The sequence below is a fragment of the Adiantum capillus-veneris genome, chromosome 15, assembly GCF_014529385.1.
Source record: "Adiantum capillus-veneris isolate H3 chromosome 15, ASM1452938v2, whole genome shotgun sequence".
Classification (NCBI taxonomy): domain Eukaryota; kingdom Viridiplantae; phylum Streptophyta; class Polypodiopsida; order Polypodiales; family Pteridaceae; genus Adiantum; species Adiantum capillus-veneris.
This window is the reverse complement of record NC_140945.1, coordinates 133,312,284-133,324,571: the sequence shown is the minus strand read 5'-3', so window position 1 is coordinate 133,324,571 and position 12,288 is coordinate 133,312,284. Positions and strand designations below refer to the sequence as shown.

General features: G+C 42.9%; 1 protein-coding gene across 1 annotated transcript; it reads left to right on the top strand.

Moving 5' to 3' along the window:
• Nucleotides 1-4,849: 4,849 nt before the first annotated feature.
• On the top strand, nt 4,850-11,376 carry LOC147441514 (peroxidase P7-like). Its single transcript, XM_086483736.1, has 3 exons — nt 4,850-5,284; nt 5,430-5,633; nt 10,993-11,376. Exons 1-3 carry the CDS (start codon nt 4,850-4,852, stop codon nt 11,374-11,376), a joined length of 1,023 nt encoding a protein of 340 aa, XP_086339862.1.
• The last annotated feature ends 912 nt before the right edge of the window (nt 11,377-12,288 follow it).

Below are 12,288 nucleotides of genomic sequence, written 5' to 3'. Positions count from 1 at the left end.
ATATATATATATATATATATATATATATAATATATAGATAGAGAGAGAGAGAGAGAGAGATTTGACGTGGTAAAGAAATGTATTTCAAGCACACTTTTTCACAGGGCACAATTGAAAAATGAGATCAATAAACTTCATGTCTTGAAAGTCATTTGTATACACTTGGGTTTACAAGAATATCTGTTACATTGACACTACTTCAACCCGACCATCCAACTCTTTGCACAAAATATCTTTTTCTCTTCGCCGCATCACCTTACGGCCAGCTAAGAAAAAGGAAAAATTTGATAGTTCCTTGTCCATTGACTCTTCAATGATGTCATTTCGCAAATGCTGAAGACTGCATAGCTCCCTTATTGTAACCACCAATAGTAGGGCATTCTGTTTATCAATCACTTCCACATCCACAGTAGGATTATCTTCCAAACCTGCAGAAACTTGGTCCATAGGAATGTACTTACCGTTTAGCATTTGTGATCGCATATACCAAAATGAGAGTAATAGTGATTGGCTTGCAATCATGTACTTGACAACTAGAGTATCAAGCGCGACCTCGCACCGTAAACCAATCTCTTCCTTTGCATACCATCCTTTGTCAAGAAGTTTGTCACAGGATGACTGCTGAAATGACTTGCACATGAACATAGTTTTTGTAACTCTGATGTTGTAGCTATGAAACAGCTCTATGAAGAGTGCAACAGGACAAAAGTTTGCAATTCGAACCAGTTTGGTAGGAATAGAGCTACGTAGAGACCTTTGTATATCCTTGTAGAGCTTACTTCGCATTGCCTCCACCATTGTTTCCTCGAGAACTGGCCAGTCCACAGTGTTCCAATCGGTCGGTAGAGGCAGTTTCACCAACATGCCATTCTTATTGCCTGAGCTGAGTTGATAAAAGTGGTCATAAAAAAAGATTCCCTCATCAGCCAATCTTTTGCTGCTCCTCTCTGAATACTGTAGAGAACCAATATGGGCATGTACAACATGGAAGAGGCCTATTATGCACTCCACAGGCTCCCATTGCTCATAAGAAGAGGGATAAACATCTGCAATATATATAAGAAGAGTTAAACTAAGAGTATCAATAAGTACAAATGACAAATCTAATGTAATTGAGTTGTGAAGAGTAGAGACATTACTCATAACAAGCGGGAGAAACATTGCAAAATATATAAGAAAAGTTATAATGAGAGTATCAGTAAGTTCACATGTCAAGAGTACTTACAATTGCAATGTGGTTGATGTATATTTGATACATTTCCACCGTTTGCTATCACCTCTGGATGGGTAAACACATGCTGAACAAGAACTTCCTTTACAGATCTTTTGCCGATCTCAACTTTGAAATCCAACACCCTGGCCTTCCATGCTGAGCGGTAAACGTTGATACCACTAAACCTCTTGGGTCTTTTTGGTTGCATGAGGACCCATGAACCTTTGTTTATCCTTTGTCCAACCCATTGGTTGTCTGTACTTATTGAAGCTGGTATTGTAATTGAGGATATGCTACTACTTGGCCTTCTAGGCAAAGTGCCGTTGTTGTTTGTTGGTGTGAGAGACAGTAAACACCTTGAGGCTCTTGGGCGAGAAGACGTGGATGCCATAACTCTCAGAGAAAAGCTTTAGTGGAGGGAGATTCACTTTGAAAGCATTCTAATGGAGGGAAAGTGTTTTAAAATTCCAATATCTTGTGCGGGCTTAATGGTCACCCTCCAGTACGTTAATGACCATGAGAGAATATCAGAAGTGGGACCACACGCAAGCACCTAAAAGCTCGGTAAAAGTAAGGAAATTACTATGCTACAATCCTAGTTTCGTGAAAGTTTTATGCTATTTTCCTATTTTTTGAGTCTTTCCAGGTACTTTTCTACGTAACGTAGCCTTCATGCTCATTGGACGCGCTCTATTTTTCTCTCTCTTCATATGGCCCTCCAAATGACCTCCAAAATTTCCTAATGAAAGAGCGTGATGAGGAAAAAAATTCCATGTGAGACGAGCTTAAACAGATTTGGAGCCGATTAAGAGCTATAAGCCGTTGAAGATGGCTAAAAAAGTAACATGTATGGGATTTTATCAGTGTTATTTTGGGATCGTGTGCTCCTATGATGCCTCTTTTTTCAACTCTATTTTGACTTTTCTTTCCTAAAGACTAGAGTTGGCTACAAAAATAGCCACTTTTGGGCTAGCTATTCTTCGAGACGGTCTCTATCATTGGCACATGATACGTGATTGTGATTGTGATTGTGATTGAGAGTGCAATGGTGATTGTGATTGCGTGTATGTGTTGGGATATTGGGATTGGGAGTGAGAGTGAGTGAAATGTGATTGAGAGTGAGATAGCTTGGGGGTGGTCGAGACGTTATGATAGGAGGTAGATTCTCAGCTTGTCCTATCTATTCTATGTATTTTCTCAATTTTTTGGTTTTCAACCCGTGTCCTGTCACAAAGACTAGTGACATCCACTATGTTAGGCATTCACCTTGTGCTTGGGATACACAAGGAAATTTCCATTGATGGTAAGATAGAATAGTTTCTCTCAATGTGGTGGACATGCATGCGTGTACACATGAGAGAGAGAGAGAGAGTAATATAAAATAGAAGTAGGAAAGTTTCACAAAAAAATGTGTGTGTGTGTGTGTGTGTGTGTGTGTGTGTGTGAGAGAGAGAGAGAGAGAGAGAGAGAGAGAGAGAGAGAGAGAGAGAGAGAGTTTTAAACCATATTTTAGAAGAGTGGATTGCAGATTTTGAATTGTATATGTTTATTAAAGAACTATGTGTTTAATCCTGAACATGTTTTGTGGGAGAATTATAAGTTTATTAAAGAACTATGTGTCTAATCCTCAACATGTTTTATAGGAGAATTACAATCTTGGTGATGATGGGTCATTGAGATTGAACTAGAAACCATTCTAGATTGTAGAGTTAGCCAACTTAGAAGTAGAACTCATGTTGAATTTTTTGTCAAGTGGGTACCTATCATGTAGAAGATGCCTCATGGGTTCATTTATATGTCTTGCATGTTGAACACCCCTTCTTCCAGCTCTAAGGTCAACGTTAATTTTGACAAGGAGAGAATGTAAGAGGACTTATCTTCAAATTTTTAGCAATTACTTTTAGTTGAAAAAAGTTTTCGGTGTTTTGAGGTTTGTCCACAATCTAGGCCATTCTAATTATTTTCCTTGAGTTATAAATTTTGGTCCAACGTTTACTTTGAGAGCCACTTTTTGAGGGTGCTAATATGAGATTTTGGAAATGTGATTTATGTAGGAAACACAACCCTAAACATGAGAAAAAGGAATGGTTCTTTGAGTATTTTTAGATTCCATCGTTTTGATGCTTGTTAAAGCCCTTATATATATTAATGGAAAAAGTGAAATATGCGTGTTTAGTTTACATGGTTTTTATAGAAATTTCCAACTTGTAAATCTTCATTTTTGGTTGGATAATCCAAGCTAGATGTGTCTCTTTTGTATCACACAACTATCAAAGAGCGTGACGAGGAAAAAAATTCCATGTGAGACGAGCTTGGACAGATTTGGAGCCGATGAAGAGCTATAAGCCGTTGAAGATGGCTAAGAAAGTAACATGTATGGGATTTTATTAGTGTTATTTTGTGATCGTGTGCTCCTACGATGCCTCTTTTCAACTCTATTTTGACTTTTCTTTACTAAAGACTAGAGTCAACTACAAAAATAGTCACTTTTGGGCTAGCTATTCTTCGAGACGGTCTCTATCATTAGCACATGCTACATGATTGTGATTGTGAGTGCAATGGTGATTGTGATTGCGTGTATGTGTTGGGATATTGGGATTGGGAGTGAGAGTGAGTGAAATGTGATTGAGAGTGAGATAGCTCGGGGGTGGTCGAGACGTTATGATAGGAGGTAGATTCTCAGCTTGTCCTATCTATTCTGCGTATTTTCTCAATTTTTTAATTTTCAACCCGTGTCATGTCACAAAGACTAGTGACATCCACTATGTTGTGCATTCACCTTGTGCTTGGGATACACAAGGAAATTTCCATTGATGGTAAGATAGGATAGTTTCTCTCAATGTGGTGGACATGCATGCATGTACACATGTGAGAGAGAGAGAGAGAGAGAGAGAGAGAGAGAGAGAGAGAGAGAGAGAGAGTAATATAAAATAGAAGCAAGAAAGTTTCACAAAAAAATATGTGTGTGTGTGTGTGAGAGAGAGAGAGAGAGAGAGTTTTAAACCATATTCTTAGACTTTGCTAGAGGCCTTACCTGATTTTTCTTTTCAGGCAAATGGCAGAAGGCAGCATCCAAACTGTCCACTCAAGCATTTGTCACTCCAACATTACAATTTGGGTGGGGGAAAAAGTGACTATGAGGTGGATCCACACTTTAGGAGTCCATTGGTTGGTATGGCGATTTGCAGTGGGATAGATTGAGTCATGAGCAATGTGAACCGAGCCTTATCGAGAGAGAGAGAGAGAGAGAGAGAGAGAGAGAGAGAGAGAGAGAGAGAGAGAGAGAGAAGCTATGTGCTGCACGTAGCCGTGAGAAGCACGTAAGTAATTGATTATGCATGAGCAACGTTGAGCATGCATGCATATTGCAGAGATCAGTTGTGCAAAGACTCGTTCTTGAGGGCCAGCTCGATCTCCTCGACCACTACATATATCGACTTTGGACACGGGGACTCCATCCAAATATAAGCTGAGCACCTAGCTAATTTCTGTACAGTACTTTAGATCAAATCGCGCTCTAGCTACTCCCTAAATATCAGAGTGCTGCGCTTGCTGATCAGCTCTACAAAGTTGATATTGCTATTCTACCCACTGCTTCGGCTGATCTGCATCTGCTCCTGGTAGATATAATTTGCCATGGCCGGACGTCCTGTGAATACTCTAGTCATTAGTCTCCTGCTTGTTAGCTTGACCATCGGCATATTGGGAAGCGTCGACGCCGGCCGCAGCGGCCCGCTGCAGTATAGCTTCTACAAGAGCAGCTGCCCCAGCACTGAGTCTATCGTGCAGCAGGTGGTGGGCAACGCAGTCTTCCAGGAGGCCCGCATGGCCGGCTCGTTGCTGCGATTGCATTTCCACGATTGCATTGTGCCGGGGTGCGATGGGTCGTTGCTGCTCAAGAGCATCCCGGGCGTGCGCCTGGAAGGCGAACAGGAGGCCCGCCCCAACGACAACTCCGTGCGGGGCTTCGAGGTGATAGACGACATCAAGGCCGCGTTGGAGAAGGAGTGCCCGGGAGGCGTCTCCTGCGCCGACATCCTGGCCATGGCCGCGCGCGACTCCGTGGCGGTGGTAAGTTTTAGTTGAATCTGTTGCTCGCTTCAAATTGTTCTGCTTGCATCTGCTTCCACTTATGTATAATCTGAATCCTCATATGTTTACTCTACTAATATTCCAAAGTGTAAGTGCTAATGATCTCACTCTGTCTGCATTTCAGAGCCGCGGCCCATCCTATCGTGTTCTGCTTGGCCGGCGTGACAGCCTCACCGCCAGCCGCTCCCTCGCCAACCAGAACCTGCCCGGATTCAACTTCAACGTCAGCGACCTTGTCGCCAACTTTGCCAGCGTCGGCCTCTCCCCCAAGGACATGGTGGTGCTCTCTGGCGGCCACACCATCGGCAAAGCCAATTGCAACACCTTCGTGTGAGAACTTAGAGATTAACATAAATGTGATTAATATCACTATTAATTAATATGCTAATGTCAATACATAAGAGAGTGCAAGATAGAAATAGAGCAATGACAATAGATTGCACTTGAATGGACAGTGAAGAGCTTGTTACAAATCAGGGCAACTAATGGGATTTATATACAAGTTTAGGGAGTGAGGATTATCCATCACATGGGAATTATAGGTAGGTGGGAACACATGTTGAGACTTGCATAGGTAAAAATGGGTCCATGTGGGAATTAGGGAATAGAGGTAGGTGGAAAGGAAGTCCACACTTATTAAAATCAAAAGTTACTTTTACATCCCCCCTTAAGGGTGGACTTCTCGTTATATCATTGAGATTGATGAACAAAAGAGCTTTGTGAAGTAGCCATGTCGTAGATACATGCTATCCCCCCCCAATGAGAAGTTCATCCCGTAGGGATCAAACTCAAATTACGCGATGAAGTTGTTTGTTTAGTGGCGGGCACAGACTTGGTGAGAAAGTCTGCCCAATTTTCTGCAAATGGAACATACACTAGCTTGATGAAGCCATTTGCGACTAATTCTTTCAAGAGATGGAAGCTTATCTTAATGTGTTTGAGCTTGGATGAGAAGGAAGGTGATTCTGTAAGTGCGATGGTAGACTGATTATCACAAAAAAGAGTGATTGGATCAGTCGAGATATTGAAGGGTAGATTCAATTCATTGATCAATTCAGAGATCCAAAGAGCCTCGCGGGAGGCAAGAGCAGCAGCAACGTATTCAGCTTCAGTAGAAGAACTTGCAATAGAACATTGTCGTTTGGTTTGCCAAGAGATAGGACTACCAGCCAAAGTGAATACATAGCCTCCTGTAGAAAAACATCGAGGGTCGTCGCCAGCCCAGTTGGCATCAACATATCCTGAAATAGAGATGGGGCTAGAGGGGTCGTAATAGTAAGTGAGGGCATAGTGTTGAGTGGTGCGTAAGTAGCGAAGGGTGCGCTTTGCAGCTTGCTTGTGCACTTTACAGGGCTTTGACATAGAGGGAGAGAGGATATGGCCTGTGTAGCAAAGATCGAAACAGGTGCAAGAGATAAGATAACGTACGTAATTGTCCGCAGAATTTTGGGAAATGAAAGGATGGGCAGTAGAGTGCATCAGTGTGAGTGTAATCATGAAATTCAGGAGCAAGCTTGTGCTTAACAGGCAAAGGGGTAAACTCAGGGGTTGAAAAGGACATACCATAGAAGAGGAGGAGTTCTTCAGTGTATTTGGATTGAGATAATTGGATAAATTTACCTGCTGGATCTCTTATGACTTCAATGCCGAGAAAATAAGTCATAGGTCCTTTGTCGGTTACTGGGAATTCATGAGAGATGCAATCAATTTCTTGTAACAACATGTACTCTGATGTGCCAAGAAGAGGATTGTCATCTACAAAGAGGCCTAAGATAGCCATGCCTTTACAGGTCTGCCATAAGACGTTCCCAGCCACATTTGAGCAAGTAGTGGTGCATGCGGATGTACCACTCTCGTGCAGATTATTTTAAGCCATAAATGGGCTTATGCAATTTACATACATAATCAGGGTGGTGAGGGTCTTCAAAATGAGGAGGTTGTAGCATATAGATGAGCTCTTGGAGCAAGCCATGTAAGAAGGCAGTTTTTATATCAAGATGATGTAAAAGAAGATTAAACTTAGCAGCAAGTGCAATAAGAAGCTGAAATGCATTCATACACAGTACTGGTGAATAGGTGTCAAAGTAATCCACACCTTGTTGTTGAGTGAAGCCGCGAGCGACAAGGCGTGCTTTGTAGCGATCAACTAAGCCGTTGGGGTGGTATTTCTTCTTTAAAAGCCATTTGCAAGAGACAATGTTATGATTCTTAGGAGGTGGCACAAGCTCCCAAGTGTTAGCTTCTTTGAGGGCTTGGAGTTCATCCAATATAGCGGCATGCCACTCCTTGCTCTCGCTAGAAGCGAGGGCATCGAGAATAGAGAGGGGAAGGGCATCTTCAAGAGGCTCTGGTGGATTTTCAAGAATCATTTCATCACTTAGGACAGCAGAGAAATTGGTGGCTTCATAGATCTCGCGAAGACAGCGGGTGCGGCCATGCGAACTAAAGGCGGCTTGGTCCAAGTGTATATCCGAAGTGTGTTGCGATGGCAAGGTGGCAGAAGTAGAGCTATGAGGCTCGACTTCGTCGACATCTGCTGGGATGGGAGTAACTGGCAAGGTTTCGTGGGAGTTGCGGAAAAAAGGTGAGACCGGTAGCGAAGGTGATGGGAGCTCAGGAGGTGGAGCACCGAGTGTCTGCGGTGTGATGGAAGTAGCGGCAGTCGGGATGGACGGTGTTGGTGATGGTGTCAACTGTGAGGAGATGGGTGCAAGAGGTGTTGCAGGAGTGTTGTTGATTGGCTGTGCATGAGAATGCGAGACACGAGGAGGTGGATGGGCGATGAGGAAAGGCCTTTGGATGGTGAAGGGAGACTCAAGATTGTGCCTAGAAGGGTGGGAAATTTGCATGGGTGTGTGTGTGGGTGAGGCCGTCAACAAAGATTGATGAGAAGAGTGGACTGGTGATGAGAATGTAGGGTGCAATGGTGGAGAAGATTTGCCTGAGATGATGAATTCTTCATCAAAGACGACGGTACGGGCAAAGATAAACTTGTGATGGTCTGGGATATAGAGGCGGTATGCCTTGATGCCAAAGCAATCACCATAGCCGAAAAAAGTTGTGCGTTGAGCACGTGCTGATAGTTTTGATAAAGGTTGTGTCACAAGTGGGTATGCAATGCTTCCAAAGATGCGAAGGTGGCTAAGATGAGGTGGGTGACCATGCCAAAGGGTGTAGGGTGTAGTAGTAGGATTGCGGGTGGATGGAATGCGGTTTTGAATGTAGCATGCAGTGGCGGTAGCTTCTTGCCAATAGGTGTCTGGGAGGCTAGCTTGAAGAAGCATGGCATGAGAAGCTTCAAATAGTGTGCGATTCTTGCGCTCGGCACGACCGTTTTGTTGTGGGTGGTCGGTGATAGAGAATTCATGTCGAATACCAGCAGAAAGACATAGATCTTTGAATGCATGAGAAGTGTATTCCCCACCCTGATCTGTGCGGAGAGTTTTAATGTGGCAACCATGTTTAGTCTCAACTAATGCCTTGAATGTGCAAAAATGAGAGAACGTTGAGGATTTCTAGTAAGTAGTTGTGTATTTTGAGAAATCATCTATAAAAGTAAGCATATACTTATTGCCAATGAGGGAGTTGACGGGCAATGGGCCACAAACATCAGAGTGGATGAGGTCGAGAGGTGCAGTGGCTCGTGATGATGAAGTGGGGAATGGGACATGATGTGCTTTAGCAAGAATGCAGCCCTCACAAAGTGTGACGTGAGTGAGGTTCTTGGGAAGACCTAGTGCAAGTTGGCGATTAGTGAGTTGGTGCAAAACATGTTGAGAAATATGTCCTAGTCTATAATGCCATTTGATTGTGTTTTCTTGTGTTTTTATGGATGATGCATATGCATGTGCAGGCGATGAGTCACCCAATGGATAAAGACGCCCAGTTTTGGGGACCAAAGGTGTGACATACTGACCATCTTTGTTTAGTGCCGAAATGTGACAGCCTTCTCGCACGAATTTGATGATGATGCCGTTGTCGGTTAGCTCGTTGACAGAGATGAGATTTTTCTTGAGACCAGGGACATAATATACGTGAGAAATAGTGGTGTGTAGGCCATTAGGTAGGTTAATGACAGCATCTCCATAGGCTTTGGCGAGCTGGTGGTTGTTATCATCGAGGCATACTTCTAGAGAGTGTTCTAGATGAGTGATGTTGGATAGCCAGTGTAGGTGATATGTCATATGATGGGTGGCGCCCGTATCAAGTAGCCATATATTGGGATATGAAGTGGCTATAGTGGTGGCATATAGTTGCAAAGGATAATATGGGCTATCATAAGTAGATATGTCAGCATAATGAGCTTGACCATAAATAAAAGGAGATGGTTGGCCATGGTGTGTTCCCCCTTGAGAGTAAGAAGGATATAGATTAGGGTGAGAGATAGGACGATTACCTTGATTGCGTGGTTGCCGACAGTCCTTTGCATGTGAGGTGTCCAAAGCGATGACAATTGGCGCATTGCTTTGAATTTTGGTGATTGTGGTGGCTTTGAAATTGTGACTTTCTTCCAGAATTATCGTGTTGTCGAGGAGGGCCCGAATGTTGAGGCTTCTTGTTGTTGTAAGGGCGTGAGTTTCTTGTCATAGTGACAAGTGCCGTGGACTTTTGCGAGCTGCTAGTGTGGTCGTGAAGCGTTTCCTCTTGATGGATCTTGGCTACAAGATTTTGTAGCTGCAAGTTAGCCGTAGTGGCTTGTGTAGTGATAAAGGCTCTCCATGATGCAGGTAGAGAAGCCAATATGAGCATACTTTGAAGCTCTTCAGGGATGGTAAGCCCTGAGATAAGTACTTCATCTAGAAGTATTTTCCACGTCTCCAAAAACTTGGAGGATGACTGATCCTCTTGCATGGTAGTGTTTACCAATTTCTTGATTAGGGAAACTTGGTAGACGAGGTCAGTGTGCTCGTAGTTCTTCTCGAAGAATTTCCAAATGGTGCTGGCAGTAGTCAGCTTTTTCACCATTTGGACTTGCCGATCTTGGCAATGGAGAATGAGCTCCATCTTGGCACTATTGTTTTTACTATGCCAAGTATTATAGGTGTCGATGAAGTATGTTGAATCTTTGTCTTCGGGGTGGTCAGGTTGCTCTTCAACTCCTGATGTGACGTCCCAAAGTTGTAGCTGCTTGAGGTAGAGTTCCATCTGAATCTTCCACACTTGGTAGTTAGTGCCATTAAGCTTGTCGATAATGTAGCGGGGCTTGTAGGTGGATGCGGAAGATGAAGAAGCTAACTCGGCCATCTTTCGAGGTTCCGGATTCCTTGAAAAGAATGTAGAGTGAGACTTCGAGTATGGGCTAGAGAGATGGAAGACTCTTAGCGCTAATTAGAAACATTAATCTTAAGCTCTATTGCTCTGATACCATGTGAGAACTTAGAGATTAACATAAATGTGATTAATATCACTATTAACTAATATGCTAATGTCAATACATAAGAGAGTGCAAGATAGAAATAGAGCAATGACAATAGATTGCACTTGAATGGACAGTGAATACCTTATTACAAATGAGGGCAGCTAATGGGATTTATATACAAGTTGAGGGAGTGAGGATTATCCATCACATGGGAATTATAGGTAGGTGGGAACACATGTTGAGACCTGCATAGGTAAAAAGGGGTCTATGTGGGAATTAGGGAATAGAGGTAGGTGGAAAGGAAGTCCACACTCATTAAAATCATAAGTTACTTTTACACTTCGCTGCACGGATGACCCCCAACACCGACGACCCCACCGCCCTCGAGTCCAACTACCGCGAGTCTCTTGTGCCTCAGTGCCCTACCGGTGCCAATGCTGCCTTTGTGGACCTCGACGTCGCCTCCCCCACTCTCTTTGACAATGGCTACTACTCCAACCTCCTCAGCAACCGCGGACTCTTCCACTCCGACGAGGTGCTCTACTCCACCGCCGGCACCACACGTGACCAGGTGGTCCACTACGCTAAGAGCCAGGCCACCTTCTTCACCGACTTCACCACCGCCATGATCAAGATGGGCAATATCGCCCCCCTCACCGGCTCCACGCAAGGAGAGGTACGCACCCAATGCGGCTTCGTCAACAGCAGCTAGCCAGTTCTTACAAGCTAGACTTTCTCCCTACAACGTTGCCTAACAGCTATGATCACTCATGGAGAGGATCGACAGAAGCTAAAAGTATACATAAAATTTCTAAATATCGAAAAAGTAAAATGATTCGTTTAGCCCCTTGAAAAAAAAAATATTCACAACATTTTAGTACCCACATAACATTCAACTGTGGCTCCTCAATCTTTTATTGAAGTTATTTTGTATACAAAATGTAGAATTCAATTAGCTTGAAAAGTTTTGCTTTCGTCGTTGTTGAGGTGGTCTAGTTTTGTCAAACAAATGTGCTTTGACTGGTGTAGGAGATTGCTCCATAATCAATTTTCTATTTAACGTCTTTTGTATACCATAGTAAACTTTCAATTAGCTTGAGAAGTATTGGTTTCTTTGTTATTGAGGTAGTTTAGTCTTATCAAACAAGAGTGCTTTGACCAGTTTGTAAAGCAGATTATTCCATGATCCATTCAATTTATGAGACTATAACGGTGACTATTCGATTGTGAAAGAAGAAGATTCAATTTTATAAATGAAACCAAACATTTTTCTTTTTTACTGATATTCCCAGTCTCCATTTTTTCCACTATAATTTCAGACTACTACTCTCATTGATCTACAGTGTCGTGATCACTTGGGCAACATTGCTCCACTCACTCGCTCGACGCCTGTCAAGTTATACAATACCCAATGTATTTATATGAACAACAACTTGCTAGAATTGTTCCCTACAAGGTCGGCCCAATGTTATGAATACTCATTGAGCGGATTAAGGAAGTCAAAGTATACATGAATTTCCTAAATATCGAGAAAGGAAATTCATTCTTTCGGCCCCTTGAATTTGGTGAATACATAATATTCACTAATTTAAACCTACTCAATGGAGTGTATATGTGTGCGAGA

Coding starts and splice junctions, on each gene's coding strand:
- LOC147441514 (XM_086483736.1), top strand. CDS start 4,850: ATGGCCGGACGTCCTGTGAATACTCTAGTCATTAGTCTCCTGCTTGTT. Junction 5,285..5,429: donor CGCGCGACTCCGTGGCGGTG/GTAAGTTTTAGT, acceptor TCTGCATTTCAG/AGCCGCGGCCCATCCTATCG. Junction 5,634..10,992: donor AAGCCAATTGCAACACCTTC/GTGTGAGAACTT, acceptor TAAAATCATAAG/TTACTTTTACACTTCGCTGC.